Below are 25,184 nucleotides of genomic sequence, written 5' to 3' on the forward strand. Positions count from 1 at the left end.
CTTTTTTTTTTTTTGAGATGGCGTCTTGCTCTGTCGCCCAGGCTGGAGCACGTGGTGCCATCTCGGCTCACTGCAACCTCCTCCTCCCAGGTTCAAGTGATTCTCTTTCCTCAGCCTCCTGAGTAACTGGGATTACAGGTGCCCGCCACCACACCCAGCTAATTTTTATATTTTTAGTAGAGATGGGGTTTCGCCATGTTGGTCAGACTTGTCTAGAACTCCTGACCTTAGGTGAGCTGCTCACCTAAGTCACCTAAGTGCTAGGATTACAGGCATGAGCCACTGCACCCAGCCTCTGACAGTTTTCTAAGTGGCATCTTTTCCTTTCTGAATAGTTTGCTTAGGCTGAATTGGACAGATTCTTTTAAAAATGAGTTAATAGGCCGGGCGTGGTGGCTCACGCCTGTAATCCCAGCACTTTGGGAGGCCAAGGTGGGCAGATCACCTGAGGTCAGTTTAGGACCAGCCTGGACAACATGGTGAAACCCTGTCTCTACAAAAATACAAAAATTAGCCAGGCGTGATGGCGGCTGCCTATAATCCCAGGTACTCGGGAGGCTGTGGCTAGAGAATCGCTTGAATCCGGGAGGCGGAGGTTGCAGTGAGCCAAGATTGCGCCGCTGCACTCCAGCTGGGGTGACAGAGCAAGACTCCATCTCAAAAAATAAAAAAGAGTTAATAAAGTAACTTACTGGCCCGGCGCGGTGGCTCACGCCTGTAATCCCAGCACTTTGGGAGGCCGAGGCGGGCGGATCACAAGGTCAGGAGATCGAGACCATCCTGGCTAACATGGTGAAACCCTGTCTCTACTAAAAATACAAAAAAAAATTAGCCGGGCGTGGTGGTGGGCACCTGTAGTCCCAGCTACTTGGGAGGCTCAGGCGGGAGAATGGCGTGAACCCGGGAGGCGGAGCTTGCAGTGAGCCGAGATCGTGCCACTGCACTCCAGCCTGGGCGACAGAGCAAGACTCCGTCTCAAAAATAAATAAATAAATAAAGTAACTTACTAAGGCAAATGACATGAAATTCTTTGCATTCATTGAATTCCTCTTCAAGATCTTATTAGGTAAGTGTGTATCTTTTGCCAAGGGCTAGAAGAAATTTTGATGTGATCTGAATTTGGGCTGGAGATTGCCACCACCAGCCACATCTTCTTTTCCTTCCTGCAGTTTGAAATTTTACCTTGATTCACCTTATATGTGTATATAATATTTTTGCAACTTGAGTGTTATTTTAATTTTAGGTTCTATTTTGTGGGTGATGAAGATTTGCTTGAAATCATTGGAAACAGCAAGAATGTCGCTAAATTACAGAAACACTTCAAGAAGATGTTTGCTGGAGTTTCGAGCATCATCCTGAACGAGGATAACTCTGTTGTTTTGGGTATTTCATCTCGGGAAGGAGAGGAGGTAAATTTATGTTTGTAACTTTTAAAACTTCTCTCACATTTTTGCATACCTCATTTCTTAAAATTGTATTTATTTCAGGTTATGTTTAAAACTCCTGTGTCAATTACTGAACATCCCAAAATCAATGAGTGGCTCACATTGGTAGAAAAGGAGATGAGAGTCACCCTGGCCAAACTGCTCGCTGAGTCTGTTACGGAAGTTGAGATTTTTGGTAAAGCAACTTCAATTGACCCAAATACCTACATCACTTGGATTGATAAATACCAGGTAATCTATAGTAGAAGTGAGTGGGCTCATGGTGAAAACGCGGACCAATCTTTAAAATGATCCTTTGGGATCTTGTTTCTGTGTCTTTCAGGCCCAGCTTGTGGTTTTGTCAGCCCAGATAGCCTGGTCTGAGAACGTGGAGACCGCACTGAGCAGCATGGGCGGAGGGGGAGATGCCGCGCCCTTGCACTCTGTGCTGAGCAATGTGGAGGTCACCCTCAATGTGTTAGCAGACTCTGTCCTCATGGAGCAGCCCCCACTCCGAAGGCGGAAGCTAGAACACTTGGTTAGTCTCACACCTGACTCCTTCCTTACCAGTTAGATTCCTACACCCTCAACCACGCAGTTAAGTGGAAATCATGCTTGAAAAAGGTTTCAGGTAGTATCAAGGAGAACAGCGGATGGTGTATGGATATCCTCTGAGGGTGGGCATTTGGCTCCCTGTCCCTGTTGAAAGGTAATCTCAGGGGCATGCAGGGGTTACACGACATCACGGTAGAGAGGAAGGGATCAGCCTTGGTCAGGATCTCTTGCTCTTTCCTGTCGTCTCCCCAGAGAGGTGGCCACAGCAGTGCTAAGCTGCACGGCACGGGCAGTGCTTGCTGCGAGCCCCATGGCGGCACGTGGCAGACTCCTAGGACAGACATCAGAAAGCTAGTCTTCCATGATGTTTTAGGATAGTTGCAGAATTTTAAAATATTTAAAGCCAGGTGTTTCTGTTTCTTTGTTTTTGCTGCAGCTCTGGGTTCTGTGTAATACCATCTCATGAGTAACATTTCTCTCATCTCTGAAAGTGAATTTGCCTTTTGGAACATTTACTGAAAGCCATTGTAACTGGACCTAGAACCTCAATTTCAGTTTAACAGTCCACAAACCCGGAGAATGCACTGTATTGCTTTAGTGTAGATGAACTTTTAAAGTGACTCTCTTTCTTCAGATTACAGAATTGGTTCACCAGAGAGATGTTACAAGGTCCTTGATCAAAAGCAAGATTGACAACGCCAAATCTTTTGAATGGCTCAGCCAGATGCGATTTTACTTTGACCCTAAGCAAACTGATGTGTTACAGCAGTTGTCAATTCAAATGGCAAATGCCAAATTTAACTATGGCTTTGAGTACCTGGGTGTTCAGGACAAACTGGTCCAGACCCCCCTCACTGACCGCTGCTATTTGACAATGACACAAGCCTTGGAGGCCAGGCTGGGGGGTTCCCCATTTGGTAAGTTCTTCCACAGATCTGGACAGATGGAATCATATATTAAAATGTTTAAAGATAAAGCTAATGATTTGAATGTACTTCTTTTTGAGATGGAGTGTCTGTCGCCCAGGCTGGAGCACAGTGGTGCGATCTTGGCTCACTGCAAGCTCCACCTCCCGGGTTCAAGCCATTCTCCTGCCTCAGCCTCCTGAGTAGCTGGGATTACAGGCACACGCCATCACACCAGGCTAATTTTTGTATTTTTCATAGAGACAGGGTTTCACCATGTTGGCCAGGCTGGTCTCGAACTCCTGACCTGGTGACCCCCTCACCTCGGCCTCCCAAAGTGCTGGGATTACAGGCATGAGTCACCATGCCCGGCCTGAATGTACTTCTTAATTATGTGGTGTGTACATTCTAAAATCTTAAATTTGTTTGCATTTATTACTACTTTGATTTTTTTTTTTTTGAGATGGAGTCTTGCTCTGTCTCCCAGGCTGGAGTTCAGTGGTGCAACCTTGGCTCATTGCAACCTCTGCCTCCCGGGTTCAAGCGATCTCCTGCCTCAGTCTCCCAAGTAGCTGGGACTACAGGCGCCCACCACCATGCCCGGCTAATTTTTGTATTTTTAGTAGAGATGGAGTTTCACCATGTTAGCCAGGCTGGTCTCGAACTCCTGACCTCAGGTGATCTGCCTGCCTCGGCCTCCCGAAGTGCTGGGATTACAGGCATGAGCCACCCTACCTGGCCACTACTTGGATTTTTTAAATGAGTTGCTTTTTGTAGTTCTTTTAAAGCTAAAGATATGTTTTCAGTTAGGTAATGGACTCAAGCACTCTGTTGCTTTTCTTTAAACAGGACCTGCTGGAACTGGGAAAACAGAGTCTGTCAAAGCTCTTGGCCATCAGCTTGGACGGTTTGTTTTAGTTTTCAACTGTGATGAAACCTTTGATTTCCAGGTGAGACACTTTATGGGATCCACCTAAAATGTAATGCCCTGCAGGGATCATATGGGGAATATCAAGCTCCGTACCTCTCTCAAAGCCATTGGTCTTACAGCTCAGTGTGGTTTATATGGCCTCCTGAGTCCTGTAGTAGGGATAGGTGTTATTTTGAAGTGTTTGAGGTGTCCAGCATACATGCATTGAAGTTGACTTTAGTTTCATGTTTTCAAAGTTAGATCTTTAGTGTAATATTTTTCTAAAATGTCAGTTTTTTGACGACATTTTTAGTGCCTGTGTCTTGGAATAAGCACATTATGGAAGAGGTTTATCTTTAATCAACAAAAAGTGATAGAATAAAAACAGTAGCTTTGTCATTGAGATTTTTTTGGCACAGAAGGAAAGAAGGTGTTATACTTTACATCTGTCATGATAACGGCTGTTGTTCATGAAGTAACTACTGTGTGTAGGCACTGGGCCCCTCACCTGAGGTGTGACTCTAATTTATCCTTCACAGCCACCGTGGGAGTAGGTAGTAGTATTCTCATTTCACAGATGAGGAGATGTGCATTTCAAAAAGATGTGACTTGCCCAAGGCCACGCAGATTGTCAGAGTCAGGGTTTGAGCCCCGTGAAGCCAGCACTGAGGCAGGTGGTATGGTAGTCTGCTCAGGCCACCATATCCAAGCAGCACAGGCTGTGTGGCTTAACAATAGAAATGTATTTCCTCACAGTTCTGGAGGCTGGGGAGTCCAAGATCAAGGTGCCAGCGGGGTTCAGTTCCCAGTGAGGGCCCTCTTCCTGGCTTGCACATGGCTATTTTGTCACCACAAGGCCTTTCCTTGGGATACATGCAGGGAGAGCGCTCTGGTTCCTCCTCCTCTTCTTAGAAGGGCACCAGTCCTGTGGATCAGCGGCCCCAACCCTTATGGCCTCATTTAACCTTAGTTATGTCCTTACACACTCTTTCGCTAAAGACAAACCCACTAGGGTTAGGGCATCAACATACTGATTTGTGGCAAGGGAGAGGGGAGACAATTGAGGGCAGAGCAGGTGGTTTTAGCGCCTTTCTTCCTCTCCTTTCCAGGCAATGGGCCGGATCTTTGTGGGCCTTTGCCAGGTGGGTGCCTGGGGCTGCTTTGACGAGTTCAACCGCCTGGAGGAGCGGATGCTCTCAGCTGTGTCCCAGCAGGTGCAGTGCATACAGGAAGCACTGCGTGAACATTCCAACCCCAACTACGACAAGAGTAAGACACCTCTTCTTCAAAAATTACTTAGAGAATGTAGAGGGAAATTCCCTAGTGAACTAATTTTCTACCTCTTGGATTAGAAATAAGCAAGAATTTAGCTCACAGGAGCTCACTGTTACAGGCAGTGTAGTGAGCTGTGGTTAAAGACGGAAGGTAAGAAACCCAGGCCAGGCGTAGTGGCTCACGTGTGTAATCCCAGCACTTTGGGAGGCTGAGGCAGACAGATCACTTGAGGTCAGGAGTTCAAGACCAGTCTGGCCAACGTGGTGAAACCCATCTCTACTGAAAATATAAAAATTAGCCTGACATGGTGGTGCACGCCTATAATCCCAGCTACTCGGAAGGCTGAGGCAGGGAGAGTCCCTTGAACCCAGGAGGCAGAGGTTGTAGTGAACTGAGATCATGCCACTGCACTCCAGCCTGGGCAACAGAGCAAAACTGTTCCCCCAAAAAAAGAAACCCAGGACTGTACTGCATCACAGCTTTTAGTCCTCATTCTAGGGCAGCAGCATAGAGGTTTCTATGTCCTAGGACAACCAAAAACCTGAGCAGTCCTTCCTCAGCCAGCCAGATGCCCCCGTGCTCCCTTAGAGCTTGTGTGTTCCCTCCGTGGTCTTTGCCACGGGATGAGCGTGTCCTCTGGTGCGGGCCCTTGGTGCCCCCTCTTCATTCTCACATCATCAGAGAGCCAGCCTCCCCAGCCACCTGTCTGGCCAGCGTTCTGCCATCTGTCTTTGGAAACAAGCCCTTTATCACGATAGGAGCAGCTGTCGGAGAGGCCCCAGGGACCACTTCCCTTCCCAGTTCAACACAAAGTCCCAGCATGTGGGGTCAGGGAGGGTGGGATGCTGAAGGAGGCAAACATTTGGGTATTGGGTACGTGTGAAATTCTGTCTTATGTGCACAGCGTGGCTTTTAATGTTTCCTTTTATTGCATAATAACAACTTGCCTTATGGAGAATTCCCCAGACCTCCTAAATAAAACAAAAGGAATGTGGAGGAAAGCAATACTTGCCTTTGTGATCAGTATTCTCTTAAGGCGAGAATACACTTGGTTCCAAAGTGGCTCAGAGGTGCTTGGAGGTTTGGGTTTTTTTTATTTTGATGATGCTAGGAGCAGGTAATTCCCATGATGTAAGCCAGTCAGTGTCGCGGCATTTATTCCTTTTTTTTTTTTGCACAATTTGTTGGACTGCATCTCTATCTCGAGTTCTCCATGACACTCAGGTGTGGTGTTGCCCAAATAAAATAGTGGTCTCTGCCTCTGGTGGCTTGACCTGGGACACGTGCACATGAGGTACATGGGAATGGGTCCACCTGGGCTGGGAGAATGTGGCTGGTGGTCCCCGAAGAAAGGCCAGAGAGCAGCCCCCCAGGAAGCCTCTACTTCAGCTCCCTGGGAGAACGAGAGCTTTGTCTGTTGTTTTAGAGACATTTTAGAATGCGTTTTGTTTTGTTTTTTTAACATTTCTAGTCTTAACGCTATCATCTCGTTCTCAGCCTCTGCCCCCATTACTTGTGAGCTGCTGAACAAGCAAGTCAAGGTGAGCCCGGACATGGCCATCTTCATCACCATGAACCCTGGCTACGCGGGCCGGTCTAACCTTCCTGACAACTTGAAGAAGCTGTTCCGGAGCTTGGCCATGACCAAGCCCGACCGGCAGTTAATCGCCCAGGTCATGCTGTACTCACAGGGTTTCCGCACTGCTGAAGTGCTTGCCAACAAAATCGTCCCGTTTTTTAAGTAAGTAGCCTAGAATTCTTCATAATCATGTTTCTTGCATATGTTAAATGTGTCCATTTAACCTTAAAATTTTTATGTGTAATGATGGTACGTCTTTCAAAATATCCATCTCTGGTTTCTTGACACTTGACCCTATTATTGCTTTAAGTATACTGTTATTAAAGATAGCCTTTTTTTCTTCTTTTCTAGACTATGCGATGAGCAGCTCTCTTCCCAAAGCCATTATGACTTCGGTCTTCGGGCTTTGAAGAGTGTGCTGGTGAGTGCAGGCAATGTGAAGAGAGAGAGAATCCAGAAGATAAAGAGAGAGAAAGAGGAACGAGGGGAAGCAGTTGATGAAGGAGAAATTGCTGAAAATCTCCCTGAACAAGAGGTTCGTTACAAACGTTTTGATCACTCAAACCTTGTATGTTATTTAAATTTACCTTTTTAACATTTAAGCCATGACTTGTGAGTTCTTCTTGCAGTTCACATGTCTTGGGATGGCTGAAATAGACTGTAATGTTGACCCAGTGAGTCGAGTGCATGAATGTGGGCGAGTGGTGCTCGCCCCCTTTGTTCACCAACAGTTACTGATCACGCACCTCCTGGGGATGCAGCGGGCGGTACTTGAGCCGTGCTGCGCTGCTCACAGCCCAGCCCTCTCCCCGTAGATTCTGATACAGAGCGTCTGTGAGACGATGGTGCCGAAGCTGGTGGCAGAGGACATCCCGCTGCTCTTCAGCCTCCTGTCGGACGTGTTCCCTGGAGTCCAGTATCACAGGGGTGAGATGACTGCCCTTCGAGAGGAGCTGAAGAAAGTGTGTCAGGAGATGTATTTGACATATGGAGATGGAGAAGAAGTTGGTGGAATGTGGGTTGAAAAGGTAACTTGGATTGTTTCACTGGCCACTGCCCTCACAGACCCTGCTGGCTTTAGTGTCCGGTAATGACAACCGTGGGCCCTTCGATGAAACTGTCCACAAAGGCTGTGGAGGTGCATAATATGCTTTATGAAGATTTGCCCAAGGCCAATTTGAATTTTTGTTGTTGTTGTTTAAATGAAGAGGAAACAATACTTAACCTGAAAATTTTACATGATACAGTTCAATTTCTGAAAATGCTAAGTGCATGACTATATTGGAAAGTTGTTTATACTGATAAAAATTCTGCTTACCAGACTTTCCAGTGCCAGAGATGAACAACCTGAATCGCTGATCAATACGTAGTTTACATTCTGTATTGGCTTCTTTCCTTCCTCTATGTGATTCATTTAAGAAAAAGTTTATTGTTTACACAAGCTGTGTGTGTTTGGCCTGAGAGATGCTGTACGGGATTGAACACATAGCTCATCCATTGGGTCTCTTGTTGTCCTCGGCAGGATCTGATGTGTCCTTGTTGAGGCTGCTCATTGGTGTCTCCTGTCCCACTGGCTCCAGCCTTCCTGACTTACTAAAGAACTCGCCACAGTTTGGAAATGTTTGTTTTACATGTGACCTGTGTAACATCTCTCCAGTTGGGGAGTTTCAGTACTTGCCTTTAATAATCCATAGATAGGCGCTTGTAATGCCAGCTACTTGGGAGAGTGAGGAAGGAGAATCACTTGAACCTGGGAGGTGGAGCTTGCGGTGAGCTGAGATCGTGCCACTGCATTCCAGTCTGGGTGACAGAGAGAGACTCCGTTTCAGGAAAAAAAAAAAAAATCCACACATATGTTTCTTGCTCACTTTCACAAGAGGTGGCTGGGCGAGGAGCTGTCCCCATTCCTCCTCTGGGATGGTCACTGTGCTGGTCTGTTGGGCCCTGCAGGTTCTCCAGCTCTATCAGATCACCCAGATCAATCATGGCCTGATGATGGTGGGGCCCTCGGGAAGTGGGAAGAGCATGGCCTGGCGTGTCCTGCTGAAGGCATTGGAGAGACTCGAGGGTGTGGAAGGTGTGGCCCATATCATCGACCCCAAGGCCATCAGCAAAGACCACCTCTACGGAACCCTGGACCCCAACACCAGGGAATGGACAGATGGGCTCTTCACACACGTGCTGAGAAAGTACGTCTTCTTTGATCTGTGTTTGTGTTCTCCTGGATATGGGCGCTAAGTACTTTGCTCTCACAAGAGCAGAGTATACATTATTTTTCAACCGAAGTCTGAGCAAATTAAAGGTCATTTCAGAAACCATCATCGGTAAACATGCCTAATGTTAAAATCTTGATTTAATCAGCAGCTATTTTAAAATCCTTCCCAACCAGGATCATCGACAGCGTGAGAGGTGAGCTGCAGAAGCGCCAGTGGATCGTCTTCGATGGCGATGTGGATCCAGAGTGGGTTGAGAACTTGAACTCAGTGCTGGATGACAATAAGCTCCTAACTTTGCCCAATGGAGAGCGCCTCAGTCTTCCACCCAATGTAAGTAGCCTTTTGTATGTCGTCAACTGAATAATTCCTTTTGGCCAACTAAACTTCATTTGCTAGCGAAGTGCAGCACTGGAGTCATGGACCCAGATTCCATGGAGTAGTGATCATTGTGTAAGTAATTTTCAAAGGTAGCATCTCAACTGCTAGATTTTTTTTCCATTTCCATGGCTGGTGAGAAACATTTTAATAGGTTTTATTAATGGCTTTCTATCATTTATTGAGTAATAAGCACACTCTATGATTATCAGTTAACCCTGTATGGTGGGGTTGTCGTTAAGGTTTCTTAAGCTGTTATACATCTAGAGAGCTGGGAAAATGAGAAATTTGGAATGGGGCTTTCTAGGCTGTCCCTTGGAAAATGAGTGCATGATGCAGGTGCCTGACAACACCTACTGATCAGTAAACACAGTCAGGCCCGGTATGGATTTGCACTGAGTCAGACCCTGTTCTAGATGCTGAAAATACAGCAGTAAGAAAGCAAGAAGACAGGCCGGGCGCGGTGGCTCACGCCTGTAATCCCAGCACTTTGGGAGGCCGAGGCGGGCGGATCACGAAGTCAGGAGATTGAGACCATTCTGGCTAACATGATGAAACCCCGTCTCTACTAAAAATACAAAAAATTAGCGGGGCGTGGTGGCGGGCGCCTGCAGTCCCAGCTACTGAAGAGGCTGAGGCAGGAGAATCGCTTGGACCTGGGAGGCGGATGTTGCAGTGAGCTGAGATCGCGCCACTGCACTCCAGCCTGGGCGACAGAGAGAGACTCCGTCTCAAAAACAAACAAACAAAAAAGGCAGGAAGACAAAAGCCCTTGCTCACGTGTGATGCAGTTGGACAAACAAAATGAATAGTGATTGGTGCAAAGAAAAAAAGAAATGGAAAGCGAGCTGTCAGGTGTTGGTGGGGGTTGGAGGTTAAAATATGAAGCCTTCCCTGAGAACGTGGTTTGAGCAGACACTTAGGGGAGTGAGGGAGTAGGTCCCAAGTCTCCCAAGTATTCTGGGCAAAGGAACACACAGCAGGAGTAGCAGGTCTGGGACAGGGGGCCGGTGTACGTGAGGACAGCAAGGGGCAGTCGGCTGAAGCGGAGAGGACTGGGGAGGACAAGTCAGGGCTGAGACTAGAGAGGAAACGAGCCAGGTCAGGGGCCTAGGAGGTCATTGTCGGGGGTGTGAGTTTGTACACTGGGCAAGCTGGGATCCATGGAGCAGCCTGGACAGGAGCGATGTTGCCTGATGTATGTCCACGAAGATCCGTCTGGCTGCCGTTTGGAGAATGAAGAGGGCAGGGTGAAAGCCAGGAGGCCAGTTGGAGACTGCCTCAGACCTCCAGGCACCAGGGACGGGGCGAGCTGGCAGCAGCGAAGGTGCTGAGAGGTGACTGACTATGGCTGGAGTTTAAAGCATGCGTGGGATTTGCTGATGGACTAGATGTGGGTGTGAGGGAAAGAAATCAAGGATGATGCGAGGTTTCTGGCCTGATCAGCTTATGAGCCTTTAACAACAAGGCTTAGGATTGGTATTTATCTCAGCTTCAGGAGCCAGCCATGGATTCTTAGTACTGTCTGAAAGTGTGCACTTACTCCAACAACTCAAGTTCCTCTCTGACAGCTGATCCAGTAGAGTCTAACTTGTCAGAGGAGATTAATCTCCTTGTGAGGCAATTACAGCTCCGAGGTTAAGGCTCTGGAGTCCGACCACCTGCTTTGAATCTCAACCACTTACTAGCAGTGGGACCCCAGCAAGTCACCTGCGCCATCTTTAAACTGGAGGTGAGGCCGGGCATGGTGGTTCGTGCCTGTCATCCCAGTACTTTGGGAGGCCAAGGCAGGTGGATCATCTGTGGTTAGGAGTTTGAGACCAACCTGACCAACATGATGAAACCCCATCTCTACTAAAATGACAAAAAATTAGCTGGGCGTGGTGGCACATGCCTGTAATCCCAGCTACTCAGGAGGCTGAGACAGGAGAATCGCTTGAACCCGGGAGGCATTGCAGTGAGCTGAGATCACGCCATTGCATTCGAGCCTGGGCAACAGGAGCAAAACTCCATCTCAAAAAAAAAAAAAAAACACCAGAGATGACAGCGTGCCTGCCTGGTCAGGTTATGTGAGACTGGAGGGATCCACGGCCGGTGTGCACCCAGGACATAGTCACTGCTGACATCACACTTGGAGGGGCTGTTGCTTCTGTGCCCTCAAGAACAGTGGGAAATCTTAAACAAGGTGGTTTGCCCTGTTCTTCTCCCTGCAACACACACTTGTCCTGCCCAGATTCCTGTAGAGAGAATGGTGAATACTGTAGTGATGTGAGCTGTAGGTGTTTTTTGTTTTTTTTAAATAAGTGCAGAAAAAATTTTTTTGAGACGGGTTTTCACTGTCACCCAGGCTAGAGCGCAGTGGCATGATCTCGGCTCACTGCAGCCTCCACCTCCCAGGCTCAAGTGATTCTTCTCCCTCAGCCTCCCAAGTAGCTGCAATTACAGGCACACGCCACCATGCCTGGCTACTTTCTGTATAGGAAAATAAAGTTTAAAGTCACTGTTTCAGTGTATATATAGGTAAAAGAATCTTAATGTCCAGGTTTCTTCCAAACCTATGTCATTAAATCTGCTTAATGTTTTCTTTCAAGGTGAGAATAATGTTTGAGGTACAGGACTTGAAATACGCGACCTTGGCCACAGTGTCGCGCTGCGGCATGGTCTGGTTCAGTGAGGATGTGCTGAGCACCGACATGATCTTCAACAACTTCCTGGCCAGGCTGCGCAGCATCCCGCTGGATGAAGGGGAGGATGAGGCACAGCGGCGGCGTAAGGGCAAAGAGGATGAGGGGGAGGAGGCCGCTTCCCCCATGCTGCAGGTACGCCCAGGTGGGACCCACATATCATGACCTGAGGGTGCTAGGATGTTCAGATGTGGTCTCGCTGTGTTGCCCACGCTGGTCTTGAACTCCTGGGCTCAAGCAGTCCACCTGCCTTGGCCTCTCAAAGTGCTGGGATTACAGGCATGAGTCACTGTACCCAGCCAACTTTTGTGTAATCAATGTTGTCTTCTGCCAGCTTAAACAAGGAAGCCCAGCTGTGGCAGCTACAAATGTTAAAAGTCACGTATGGGAAAATTTAAAGAATTCTTTTCATTATCTTACTTTTCTCTACAAATTGATGAAAGACTGCCCTTTTCCATGTTCAGTGGGAAAACCAAAGTTCCTGGGAAGCAGGGTTTTTGAGAACCACCAGGGTGAAGTAATGAGGACTGGTCATTGAAGCTTCATCCAAAATGAGTTTTCCAAGGTCGTATGACCTTCTCCTGGGACCAGGTTAGAATCGATGAAACTCGCCTGCCTTTTGAAAGATAGTTAAGTATCACTCCTTCCACTTTCTAGATCCAAAGAGATGCAGCTACGATCATGCAACCGTACTTCACGTCCAACGGCCTGGTCACCAAGGCGCTAGAGCACGCCTTCCAGCTGGAGCACATCATGGACCTAACACGCCTGCGCTGCCTGGGCTCGCTCTTCTCCATGCTGCACCAGGCCTGCCGCAACGTGGCGCAGTATAACGCCAACCATCCCGACTTCCCCATGCAGATCGAGCAGCTGGAGCGCTACATTCAGGTCAGGGGGCATCAGGGGCTTCACAGAGCTCACCACTGCGCCAGACCACAGGTCTGAGGACCTCTGAAATGCTGCACCTGTGTGGATGTGCGCTCTCTCCTAGGCGAGGCAGAGCCTTCGTTGCGGGGCTAGGAAAGGTGCAGTGGGTGTCTGTGATGCAGGAAGACTGGGAACCACTGTCTTTAGGTTAACTTTGCTGTAAGTGTCTTTCTTTTGTTGTTGAAATTTTATAAAAATCAGAGTTTAATTCCCTTTTTAATAGCGGTATCTGGTTTATGCCATACTCTGGTCCCTGTCTGGAGACAGCCGGCTAAAAATGAGAGCAGAGCTGGGTGAATACATCAGAAGAATCACGACCGTGCCTCTGCCCACTGCGCCCAACATACCCATTATCGATTATGAGGTGAGCATGCAGTTACCACCCGTGTTTCTGATTCTCGCCTTGTTGATTTAACTCCTCCTGGAACAAGCTGACCATGGACCTTGACTCCGTCTTTTCATTTTATTCCATTTCATAGAAGGGCTTTATCCTTTTAGTTCCATGTGTTAGCAAAGCAGATTAACCTGACCAGTTACTTCCTTGTTCTGAAAGTTCAAGTTTGTGTTCAGGTAAACAAACCTCGTGAGGAGGCACCTTGGTCGCAGCCGGACTCACACTTCCATCTCCGTGTGTAGGTGTCCATCAGCGGAGAGTGGTCTCCGTGGCAGGCCAAGGTGCCTCAGATTGAAGTGGAGACGCACAAGGTGGCAGCCCCTGATGTCGTCGTGCCAACACTGGACACAGTCCGCCACGAAGCCCTCTTGTACACTTGGCTGGCCGAACACAAGCCCCTGGTCTTGTGTGGCCCTCCTGGGTCTGGCAAGACCATGACACTCTTCAGCGCCCTCCGGGCCTTGCCTGACATGGAGGTAAAGAGGCCAGGAGGTGGGCAGCAGACCTTTTGGTGTTGAGCATGGGGTTGGTCTTACAGTGTGGTTTTGTGTCTTCCCTCCAAAGGTGGTGGGTCTCAACTTCTCCAGTGCTACTACTCCAGAGCTGCTTCTGAAGACTTTTGATCACTACTGCGAGTACAGGCGCACACCTAACGGGGTTGTTTTGGCTCCTGTTCAACTTGGAAAGTGGCTGGTGTTGTTCTGTGATGAAATCAACTTGCCAGATATGGATAAATATGGGACCCAGAGGGTCATATCCTTCATCAGACAGGTTTGTTTCTATCCACAAGGCCCTTCCTGCCCCACAATGTTTTCTTGTTCACGTTTTGCTCCTAATGTGGTACCTGTCCCTTCCTTCAGATGGTGGAGCACGGAGGCTTTTACCGTACCTCAGATCAAACGTGGGTGAAGCTGGAGAGAATCCAGTTTGTTGGGGCTTGTAATCCCCCCACAGACCCTGGAAGAAAGCCCCTCTCACACAGGTAAAACAGCTCGGTAGACTGCTCTGCTTCACACACGCACAGCTCCAGGATTGCTGTAAACACAGCGCCACAAAAGCCTGGTTTTGATAATAAAGACAACAATACTGCTTATTGTGGGTTCCTCTTGGGTTACTTCTCTGTGCTGTAATGCCAGGAAAACATGTTAAAAATAAAAGCATTGGCCGGGCGCAGTGGCTCATGCCTATAATCCCAGCACTTTGGGAGGCCGAGGCGGGTGGATCACGAGGTCAGGAGATTGAGACCATCCTGGCCAACATAGTGAAACCTCGTCTCTACTGAAAATACAAAAACAAAATTAAGGCCGGGCGTGGTTACGCCTGTAATCCCAGCACTTTGGGAGGCCGAAACGGGCAGATCACGAGGTCAGGAGATTGAGACCATCCTGGCTAACACGGTGAAACCCCATCTCTACTAAAAATACAAAAAATTAGCCAGGCATGGTGGCGGGTGCCTGTAGTCCCAGCTACTTGGGAGGCTGAGGCAGCAGAATGGTGTGAACCTGGGAGGTGGAGCTTGCAGTGAGCTGAGATCGCACCACTGCACTCCAGCCTGGGCGACAGAGCAAGACGCCATCTCAAAATAAATAAATAAATAAAATAAAATGAAATAAAAGCATTGATCTCTTGGTAGTGATGAACTGCTCCAGACTCATCTGTAGAGCCAAGATGAGGCTGAAATAAGCCTTGGTTATTTTTTCATCTTTGCTGGTTTTTCAAGTGTTTTCCATCGACTGTTGTGTGTCAGACCCCAAGCCTGAGCAGTGTGTGTGTGATCTCAGCTAACACTGATGTCAAGTCTGCATAGCTGGGTTAGGAAGCGACCTCCAGACAGGGCCCTGGACAGGGCGACTCCACTGGCACACTGCCCCTTCCTGGGAGGCGCTGTCAGGGAGGGGCGCTGAGCGGGGCTATCTGTGCACAGGTTCCTGCGCCACGTGCCTGTCGTGTATGTGGATTACCCGGGCCCCGCCTCCCTCACACAGATCTACGGCACCTTCAACCGCGCCATGCTGAGGCTCATTCCATCCCTGCGGACGTATGCAGAGCCGCTCACTGCTGCCATGGTGGAGTTCTACACCATGTCTCAGGTACGCAGAGTTTCTTTGCTCTTCCAGAAATTGTTTTCCTCTCATAATTAAGGCACTCTATTGGCCAGGTGTGGTGGTTCACACCTGTAATCCCAGCATTTTGGGAGGCCAAGGTGGGTGGATCCTTTGAGCCCAGGAGTTTGAGACCAGTCTGGACAACATGGCAAAACCCTGTCTCTACAAAAAATAGGTGGGCGTGGTGGTGCATGCTTGTAGTGTCAGCTTCCCAGGAGGCTGAGGTGGGAGAGTTGCTTGAACCTGGAGGCAGAGCTTACGGTGAGCCATGATTGTGCCACTGCACCAGCCTGGGTGACAGAGTGAGACTCTACCTCAAAATAAAATGAGAAGTTTATTGAAATAAAGATTGGACTTTATTCAGAGATGTTATTGAGCCGAGAGACTTTCTCCAAGGTCTGTCATCAAAGTCACTTTTCTATGCAGGTGCTAAGACTGCTGACATTTCCATGCTTAATCATTATCCTATGCATGTGTATGTATGTGTATATGATGAAAATAGAGCCATACAGTTTCTAAATGTATATAAAGGCTGCATATCTGCCAGATTGCTCTCAAGATGGTTGGACCAGCTATGCCTCCACCAGCAGCACCCGCTTCCCTGTATTCTGCAACATTTAAAAAATAGTCATTAACAAAAATGTCTTTGCCCATTTGGTGAGAAATGACTCTCGTTGCTATTTGCATTTCTCTGTTGAGCCTCCCATGGAGCCGCTGGCTGCGGGGGATGAGTGGGAGCCGCCAACTGCCCTGCTGTGTCTCCTTCGCTCTTCATGCTTTGGGACAGCTTTCTTGTCATAGGTGGCAGATGCTTTTTCCCAGTATTTAATTTGCTTTTAAGTATTTTCAGAAGGATTTTTTGTAGTTTCATTGTTTAAATATTTAAATCGTTAAATATAATGTATTTCAGCATAAAGTGAGCAGCTTGAATCTAACTTTGTTCTGGACAGTTATTTATCCAATTGTTCCAACATTGTTTACTCATTTGGAGACGGAGTCTCACTCTGTCACCAAGGCTGGAATGCAGTGGCGCAGTCTCGGCTCGCTGCAACCTCCGCCTCCTGGGTTCAAGCGATTCTTCTGCCTCAGCCTCCCTAGCAGCTGGGACTACAGGCACCCACCACCATGTCCAGCTATCTTCTTAAATATTTCAGGGTCTAGGTTCTTTAATGTAAACATGTTTTGCCACATTTTACCTTTTGACGACTTCTCTGTGTCTTAAGATATTTACATGTACCTTCCATTTTTCTCATTGCCATAGGAGAGATTCACCCAGGATACACAACCTCACTATATCTATTCACCCCGTGAAATGACTAGGTGGGTGAGAGGCATCTTTGAAGCGCTGAGACCTCTGGAGACCCTGCCTGTTGAAGGCCTCATTCGGATTTGGGCACATGAAGCTCTGCGTCTCTTCCAAGATAGGTAAGGGAAGCCGAGGATCCAGTTGGTCCCATTCTCCCCTGCTCTGAGTTCTTACAGCTGTCGAAGCTGGGGTCTTTGCAGGGGTGGTCTGCCTAAGTTAGAGCCAGGTGGTGCCAGTGGTGGAAGGAGCAGAGTCAGCCAGGGCAGCCTCCCGTCTGGACACTGGTCACAGTTGCCCCAGGGTAACAAAGTCACAGTGCGCTGAATGCACCGGCTGGCCCACCACTGTCTGCTTACACAAGGCACTCTCATAAACCTTGTGGCTGTGAACAGGGTACTTTTTTTTTAAAGATACATCGTAGAAGTCAAAAAACGGGGCACTTTAATAAACCTTCTAAACTGTCAGGTGGGACCACACAAGGTAGCAGCTGCCTGTGATAACCTTACCAGAGCACAGGTTCACTGCTGAGTTAAAAGGTCTCCCAACAACTGCCCAGTGTGCGTGTTCTGTAACCACCACCCCTCTTCCTGATTCTCAGTCTGTGTTCTCATCAAAGGCTTTGCAGCTGCAGCTCTGGGGCACTGGTTTTCTCTTTTACCTGTTGCCCACTTGGATCAATTCTTGTCTTGTAAGTTTTGAGTTTTTCTAGTTAAGTGACCAATACTTAAGGGAAAAAATTGCTAACGGATGACTGATCGGCATCAACTGTGGAAGGTTTTGTGGTTTGAATTGCAGTAAGATGACTTGGCAGATGGTTCCCTCCAGACTAAGAAATGCTTAAGTGTTTGGCAGCTGTGCCTCTGGACCAGGTGTCATCCTGCAGTTTTTCCTGTCATTACTGTACAAGGAGTCTCAGAATACTGCCTAGTTGTAATCACTGGCTTTCCAACCCGAGTCCTTGGCATTCTTGAGCAACACCGGGTACATTACTGACAGCCACTGTAAGAGATGAGCAGGCAAGGCAGAGTGCAGAGCATGTTGGCCGTGGCAGCCCTGTTTTTATTTCTTATTGGAGTTCTGCTGCTTTTTAAACAGTGTTTCGTTATAGTTGCTATGTCAGCTACCTTCACTCTCCCCTTTTCAATTAAAAAAAATTGGCTGGGCATAGTGGTTCACATCTATAATCCCAGCACTTTGGGAGGTCGAGGCAGGAGGATCATTGAGCCCAGGAGTTCAAGGCGAGCCTGACCAACATAGTGAGACCCCCATCTCTACAAAAAATAAAAAATTAGCCAGGTGTGGTGACGTGTACCTGTAGTCCCAGCTACTTGGGAGGCTGAGACAGGAAGATCGATTGAGCCTGGGAGGCTGCAGCTACAGTGAGCCATGATCGTGCCACTGCATTCCAGCCTGAGTGACAGAGCAAGACCCTGTCTCCCACAATATAGTTTTCACAGATTTCTAGTACCACAGAGAATTTTGTTTAAATTCAAATGTCGCAACAGCAGTTGTGCTTACAAATTCAGATTGGCTTCAGTAAGTATATACCTGCCTTCACTAGACCCTCACCTGGTAGCCTGCATAGGAGATCTTACAGTCAGCTTCTCAAAAGGTCCTCACACGGCAGCGCAGTCACAGTCTCGCCTGCTTGCCTTGTAGTAAGTCTTACACCTCTAAAACTACACGCATCACAGTTCCCATTTCTTTTTTTCTTTTTCTTTTTTTTTTTTTTTGAGACAGAGTCTCGCTTTGTCACCCAGGCTAGAGTGCAGTGGCATGATCTCAGCTCACTGCAACCTCCATCTCCTGAGTTCAAAGCAATTCTTGTGCCCCAGCCCCCAGAGTAGCTGGGATTACAGACATGTGCCACCACGCCTGGCTGATTTTTATATTTTTAGTAGAGACAGGGTTTCACCACATTGGCCAGGCTAGTCTTGAACTCCTGACTTAAAGTGATCGGCCTGCCTCTGCCCTCCCAGAGTGCTGGGATTACAGCTTGAGACCAGCATAGCGAAACCCCATCTCTACTAAAAATACAAAAATTAACTGGGCGTGGTAGCACATGCCTGTAATCCCAGCTACTGAGGAGGCTGAGGCAGGAGAATCGCTTGAACCTGGGAAGCAGAGGTTGCAGTGAGCCAAGATCGCGCCACTGCACTTCAGCCTGGGCAACAGAGTGAGACTCTGTAAGTAAGTAAGTAAGATCGCGCCACTGCACTTCAGCCTGTTGCCAGGCTGTAAGTAAGTAAGTAAGAGTGAGACTCTGGGCTGGGCGAGGTGGCTCACGCCTGTAATCCCAGCACTTTGGGAGGCTGAGGCAGGCGGATCACGAGGTCAGGAGATCGAGACCATCCTGGCTAACACGGTGAAACCCCATCTCTACTAAAAATACAATTAAAAAAAAAAAAATTAGCCAGGCTTGGTGGCGGGCACCTGTAGTCCCAGCTACTCAGGAGGCTGAGGCAGGAGAATGGTGTGAACCCGGGAGGCAGAGCTTGCAGTAAGCCAAGATAGTGCCAGTGCACTCCAGCCTTGGCGACAGAGAGAGACTCCGTCTCAAAAAAAAAAAAAGTGAGACTCTGTAAGCAAGTAAATAAATAAATAAATAAATAAAATTTCAGGTTGCCTAAGCTGTCATGAGTTCAGCTTTTAGGTTCATCCATGCATAGTAAAGGAAGATGTGTGATAAAGACTGACTGCATCCTTTGGAAGAGCCCACAGCACCCACAAACATGGTGCTTCTTCACCGTGCCCTCTAGTTACCTAAATGCACATGCTGCTCTCCCCACAGACTCGTAGAGGATGAGGAGAGGCGTTGGACTGATGAGAACATCGACACGGTTGCTCTGAAGCACTTCCCTAACATCGACAGAGAGAAGGCAATGAGCCGACCCATCTTGTACAGCAACTGGCTGTCAAAGGTAGCAAACTCGCATCATTTCAGACATACTTCTTTTTCTGCCCTCCCTTTCTAACACTAACGAGTTCTAACGAATTATCTTCTACTCAAAAATATCTTTAGGCCGGGTATGGTGTCTCACACCTGTAATCCCAGCACTTTGGGAGGCTGAGGCAGGAGCATCACTTGATCCCAGGAGTTTGAGACCAGCCTGGGCAACATAGTAAGACCCCACCTCTACAAAAAAATTTGAAAATTTAGCCAGGCAAGGTAACTCACGCCTATGGTCCCAGCAACTTGGGAGGCTTGAGCCCAGGAAGTCACAGTGAGCTGTGGTCACACCACCATACTGCAGCCTGGGTAAAAGAGCAAAACCCTGTTTCAAAAAATACTTTAGAAAACAAAATATCACCCGGGCGCGGTGGCTCACGCCTGTAATCCCAGCACTTTGGGAGGCTGAGGCGGTGGATCACCTGAGGTCGGGAGTTCGAGACCAGCCTGACCTACATGGAGAAACCCCATCTCTACTAAAAATACAAAATTAGCTGGGCGTGGTGACGCATGTCTGTAATCCCAGCTATTTAGGAGGCTGAGGCAGGAGAATCTTTTGAACCCGGGAGGCAGAAGTTGCGGTGAGCTGAGATCGCGCCATTGCACTGCAGCCTCAGCAACAAGAGCGAAACTCTGTCTCAAAGAAAAAAAAAAGTACAGCGAGGTGCAATGGCACACGCCTGTAATCCCCACACTTTGGGAGGCCAAGGCAGGCAGATCACTTGAGGTCAGGGGTTCGAGACCAGCCTGGACAACATGCTGAAACTCCATCTCTACTAAAAAGACAAAATTAGCCAGGCATAGTGGCATGTGCCTGTAATCCCAGCTACTCAGGAGTCTGAGAATCGCTTGAACCCAGGAGGCAGAGGTTGCAATGAGCCAAGGTCACGCCACTGCACTCCAGCCTGGGCAACAGAGCGAGATTCCGTCTCAAAAAAAGAATAAAAACTTAAAAAGAGTCCAGCTTGGGTAACAAAGTGAGACCTTACCTCAAAAAAACACTTAAAAAACAAGAAAAATCTCTTTGCCCTAAAATGCACTATAAAATAGGCTGTGGTTACAGCAGTGATGTGCTACGGGTTTGCAGTCACTGATACTTTAGGGCAGGAATTCCCAGGAATATGGCTGGCAGGCTGGCTGCTGTTGGGGTTCTGACTTCCGTGTGAGGGTCGAGCCATTGGATTTCCAGCCGGTGGAAGGTGTTGCTTCAGCGGGTTTGCAGTGAAAGAAATCTTTGCTTCACAAATTTGTTTTCACATTCCTCACACTGAAAATAGGACAATTGTGAATAACTTGTGTGAAAATGTTTCATATGCTAAAATGCTAGATGGAGTTCACCTCTCCAGAATAGCTGTGAGTTGTCCTTTTTCTTTGCAAAGGATGAGGACATTTACTGAGTTACAGTCTTGACATGCATTTCATTGAGTAGCCCCAGGTGATAGACGTGAGTAAGAGCTTCCTTTAGGCAGCTCCCACTCCAATGGAGGAAAGAGCAGGACAGAGGGAGATAACTCAGGCTGGGAAGAGATTTCTGGGAGAATGACCCTTGCACTGGTCTTCGTGTGTTTAGGTCTTCTGAATGGCTTTCAGTGAAGTTCAGCTTTCTCTAGGAAGGTTCACCACGTCAGGGAGGGCATACAAGGCAGAGCGCCTGATAGGAGCTGGGAGTAGTAAGGTGGGCGTGTTCAATATTGGTAGAATTTTCTATATATTTAAGACTCTAGGTACCCATTCTTTTTCATTTACAGGAAACTTCTCCCTGTGGCTTATCTTTTTTTTAACTCTTTTTTTTTTTTTTTTTGGAGATGGAGTCTCGCTCTGTCGCCCAGGCTAGAGTGCAGTGGCGCTTTCTCGGCTCACTGCAAGCTCCGCCTCCTGGGTTCACTCCAGTCTCCTGCCTCAGCCTCCTAAGTAGCTGGGACTACAGGTGCCCGCCACCACGCCCAGCTAATTTTTTGTATTTTTAGTAGAGATGGGGTTTTCACTGTGTTAGCCAGGATGGTCTCGATCTCCTGACCTCGTGATCAGCCCATCTCGGCCTCCCAAAGTGCTGGGATTACAGGCATGAACCACCGCGCCCAGCCATTTTTTTACTCTTTATAAGGTCTTTTGAAGAAGAACAAACGTTCTTAAAGATGTATCTTTCAGGCTGGGCACAGTGGCTCATGCCTGTAATCCCAACACTTTGGGAGGCCAAGGTGGGCGGATCACCTGAGGTCAGGAGTTCGAGACCAGCCTGCCCAACATGGTGAAACCCCGTCTCGCCGAGGCAGGTGGATCACGAGGTCAGGAGTTCAAGACCAGCCTTACCAACATGGTGAAAACCCATCTCTACTAAAAATACAAAAATTAGCCAGGCGCGGTACTGCATGCCTGTAATCTCAGCTACTCAGGAGGCTGAGGCAGGAGAATCACTTGAACCTGGGAGGCAGAGGTTGCAGTGAGCCAAGATCGCGCCATTGCACTCTAGCCTGGGCGACAGAGGGAGACTCTGTCTCAAAAAAAAAAAAAAAATTGCCAGGTATGGTGGCGTGTGCCTATAGTCCCAGCTACTTGAGAGGCAGGAGAATCACTTGAACCCAGGAGGCAGAGGTTGCAGTGAGCCGAGATCAGGCCACTGCACTCTAGCCTGGGTGACAGAGTGAGACCCTGTCTCAAGGAAAAAAAAAAAAAAAAAAAGATGTATCTTTGAAACCCTTAATCACAACTCTAATTGAGTTTGTGTATTGAGTGAGCAGTGGGTCCGTTTTCAGTTCTTTCCTTGTGGACGCCCATTATCCCAGCAAAGTTTATTAAATAATAATTTACTCTGCAGTATCTGTCTGTCATCATAGTTTCCCTGTGTGCATAGGTATCCGTTAGTAGTTCTCTGTGCTAAAACCACATGGTCCTGATTATGGTAATAAGTCTGTTTAATAGGGCAGGCCCAGGCCAGGTGCGGTGGCTCATGCCTGTAATCCCAGCACTTTGGGAGGCCGAGACCGGCAGATCACAAGGTCAAGAGATCAAGACCATCCTGGCCAACATGGTGAAACCCGTCTCTACTAAAAATACAAAAATTACCTGGGCATGGTGGTATATGCCTGTAGTCCCAGCTACTTGGGAGGCTGAGGCAAGAGAATTGCTTGACCCCGGGAGGCAGAGGTTGCAGTGAGCTGAGATCGCGCCACGGCACTCCAGCCTGGTGACAGAGCGAGGCTACAAAAAAAAAAAAAAAAATAGGGCAGGCCCTCACACCTGGTTCTTTTCTAGAGGGATCTTTCCTGTTCCAAATGAAATACAGAATTGGCTTGTCAGGTTGCACCAGGATAATAAGCACCTCCCACCACTGAGATTTTGACTGGGATTACATTGAACTTATGGATGAGTTTGATGGAACTGGCATTTTTATAGTAGAGTGTTTTTTTCCTCCGTGATCATGGTATGTCTCTTCATGTATTGAGGTCATCTTCATTGCCTTTTGGTGAAGTTCAGTTTTCTCTATAAAAGTTTTTCATGTTTTTAGATCCATTCCTAGTGAATTTATATTTTTTTGCTATGTTGTAAATGATACCTTTTTTGTTGCATTTTTAACAGTTTCTTCATGGTATGTGGACATACAGTTGACTTTGGTCTAATAAGTAACACTTTTTTCTAAGTAATTTGGGTATTACCTTTTTTTCTATAGGATTACATCCCAGTAGACCAAGAAGAGTTAAGAGATTATGTCAAAGCTAGGCTGAAGGTCTTTTATGAAGAAGAACTTGATGTTCCGCTGGTCCTGTTTAATGAAGTCCTAGACCACGTGCTGAGGATTGACAGGTGGGCTTTTTTGTTGTTACAGCCCCACCTCTCGCCTAAGCTGCTCTTGAGCAAGTGTGTGTGCCGGGTCACACCAGGCCTCATGCTGTCCTACCACCTCCGCCTCAGCCTTCTCCACCAAGCAGCTTCCCCCTTCTCTTCTTTCTAAGTCCAGCTTAACCATCCTCAGTTTATCCTAAGCAGAACTTCATTCTTCCTCCCCCAGCACTGCATACCTGCCATGATTATGGCCCTTTGACCTTCTGCTGGAATTGCATTAGTCTCTCATGTCAGTCTAGAGGACAGGACCGTGTCTTACTGGTCTTTGCATTCCTCCTGGACTTCACAAATAACAGTTGCTCAGCAAATGTTTAATATATAAGTTCAAGTTAAAACATGTCCAAAATACTGTAGACACTAGATATGAGTCAAAAGGGGAATGAGGCATTATAAGCCTTAACATTGATCAGTTCTCATAATGTTTCAGAATATTCCGTCAACCTCAAGGCCACTTGCTTCTGATTGGTGTTAGTGGAGCAGGAAAAACTACCCTGTCTCGTTTCGTCGCCTGGATGAACGGTTTGAGTGTGTACCAGATTAAGGTGCGTCTGGTCGGTGGCCTCTTAATCCCAGCAACAGATGTGTGTGCAGAGCTCAGTGAGTAGGAATGGACCTAACTTGCCTCTGCTTCTGTAGGTCCATAGGAAGTACACAGGGGAAGACTTTGATGAAGATCTACGGACAGTATTGAGACGTTCTGGCTGTAAAAATGAAAAGATAGCATTTATAATGGATGAATCTAATGTATTAGATTCTGGATTCCTGGAGCGAATGAATACCCTTCTGGCCAACGGAGAGGTAATTAGGTGACGTGTTGCGTTGCATTACGTGTTACCAGGGGACCAGTAAGTCAGCACTGTGCTGTTTCCCAGGTGCCTGGTCTCTTTGAAGGAGACGAGTATGCCACCTTGATGACGCAGTGCAAAGAGGGGGCACAGAAGGAAGGCCTGATGCTGGACTCGCATGAGGAGCTCTACAAGTGGTTCACTAGCCAGGTTATCCGCAACCTCCACGTCGTGTTCACCATGAACCCGTCCTCCGAGGGACTCAAGGACCGGGCAGCCACATCGCCAGCACTTTTCAACAGGTACGCGGGCCTCTACTTGGCTCTGGGTCAGGAAAGTCGGTGTCCTTCCAAGGGACAAAGCCTGCCCCTCATAGCTGTCCTGAAACATGGGCCTCTTTCTCAGGTGTGTGTTGAATTGGTTTGGAGACTGGTCCACCGAAGCACTGTATCAGGTTGGCAAAGAATTCACAAGTAAGATGGACCTGGAGAAGCCAAATTACATCGTGCCTGATTACATGCCAGTTGTGTATGATAAGCTGCCGCAGCCACCATCCCATCGGGAAGCCATTGTGAACAGCTGTGTGTTTGTTCATCAGACTCTTCACCAGGTGGGTTCAGTTTTGAGATCAACACATAAACCACAAAACTAACCATCAGGCTAATATAAAACTAAATTGCTATAAAAATAGACCTTAAGGCCAGGTGCAGTGACTCACGCCTGTAATCCCAGCACTTTGGGAGGCCAAGGCGGGAGGATCACTTGAACCCAGGAGTTCAAGACCAGCCTGGGCAACATGGCGAGACCCCATCTCTACAAAAAATACAAAGAAAATTAGCCGGGCATGGTGGTGGGCACCTATAGTCTACTCAGGAAGCTGAGGTGGGAGGATCACTTAAGCCCAGGAGGCAGAGGTTATATTGAGCTGAGATCACGCCACTGCAATCCAGCCTG

General features: G+C 47.8%; 1 protein-coding gene across 1 annotated transcript in view; it reads left to right on the forward strand.

The window, feature by feature from the left end:
* DYNC1H1 (dynein cytoplasmic 1 heavy chain 1) overlaps positions 1-25,184 on the forward strand; it is an 86,312-nt gene that overhangs the window by 38,399 nt on the left and 22,729 nt on the right. The window contains exons 24-48 of the mRNA XM_034938173.3: positions 1,244-1,409; positions 1,488-1,676; positions 1,768-1,962; positions 2,614-2,896; positions 3,734-3,834; positions 4,904-5,063; positions 6,567-6,810; positions 7,000-7,183; positions 7,464-7,676; positions 8,599-8,837; positions 9,038-9,194; positions 11,831-12,058; positions 12,581-12,811; positions 13,074-13,214; positions 13,487-13,720; positions 13,809-14,015; positions 14,105-14,226; positions 15,169-15,334; positions 16,611-16,774; positions 19,447-19,576; positions 23,273-23,406; positions 23,873-23,987; positions 24,082-24,243; positions 24,318-24,532; positions 24,636-24,840. Coding sequence (XP_034794064.1) covers positions 1,244-1,409; positions 1,488-1,676; positions 1,768-1,962; positions 2,614-2,896; positions 3,734-3,834; positions 4,904-5,063; positions 6,567-6,810; positions 7,000-7,183; positions 7,464-7,676; positions 8,599-8,837; positions 9,038-9,194; positions 11,831-12,058; positions 12,581-12,811; positions 13,074-13,214; positions 13,487-13,720; positions 13,809-14,015; positions 14,105-14,226; positions 15,169-15,334; positions 16,611-16,774; positions 19,447-19,576; positions 23,273-23,406; positions 23,873-23,987; positions 24,082-24,243; positions 24,318-24,532; positions 24,636-24,840 — 4,585 coding nt within the window. The remainder of the gene's footprint in view (positions 1-1,243; positions 1,410-1,487; positions 1,677-1,767; positions 1,963-2,613; positions 2,897-3,733; positions 3,835-4,903; positions 5,064-6,566; positions 6,811-6,999; positions 7,184-7,463; positions 7,677-8,598; positions 8,838-9,037; positions 9,195-11,830; positions 12,059-12,580; positions 12,812-13,073; positions 13,215-13,486; positions 13,721-13,808; positions 14,016-14,104; positions 14,227-15,168; positions 15,335-16,610; positions 16,775-19,446; positions 19,577-23,272; positions 23,407-23,872; positions 23,988-24,081; positions 24,244-24,317; positions 24,533-24,635; positions 24,841-25,184) is intronic.

This window comes from Pan paniscus, chromosome 15 (genome assembly GCF_029289425.2).
Source record: "Pan paniscus chromosome 15, NHGRI_mPanPan1-v2.0_pri, whole genome shotgun sequence".
NCBI classification, from domain to species: domain Eukaryota; kingdom Metazoa; phylum Chordata; class Mammalia; order Primates; family Hominidae; genus Pan; species Pan paniscus.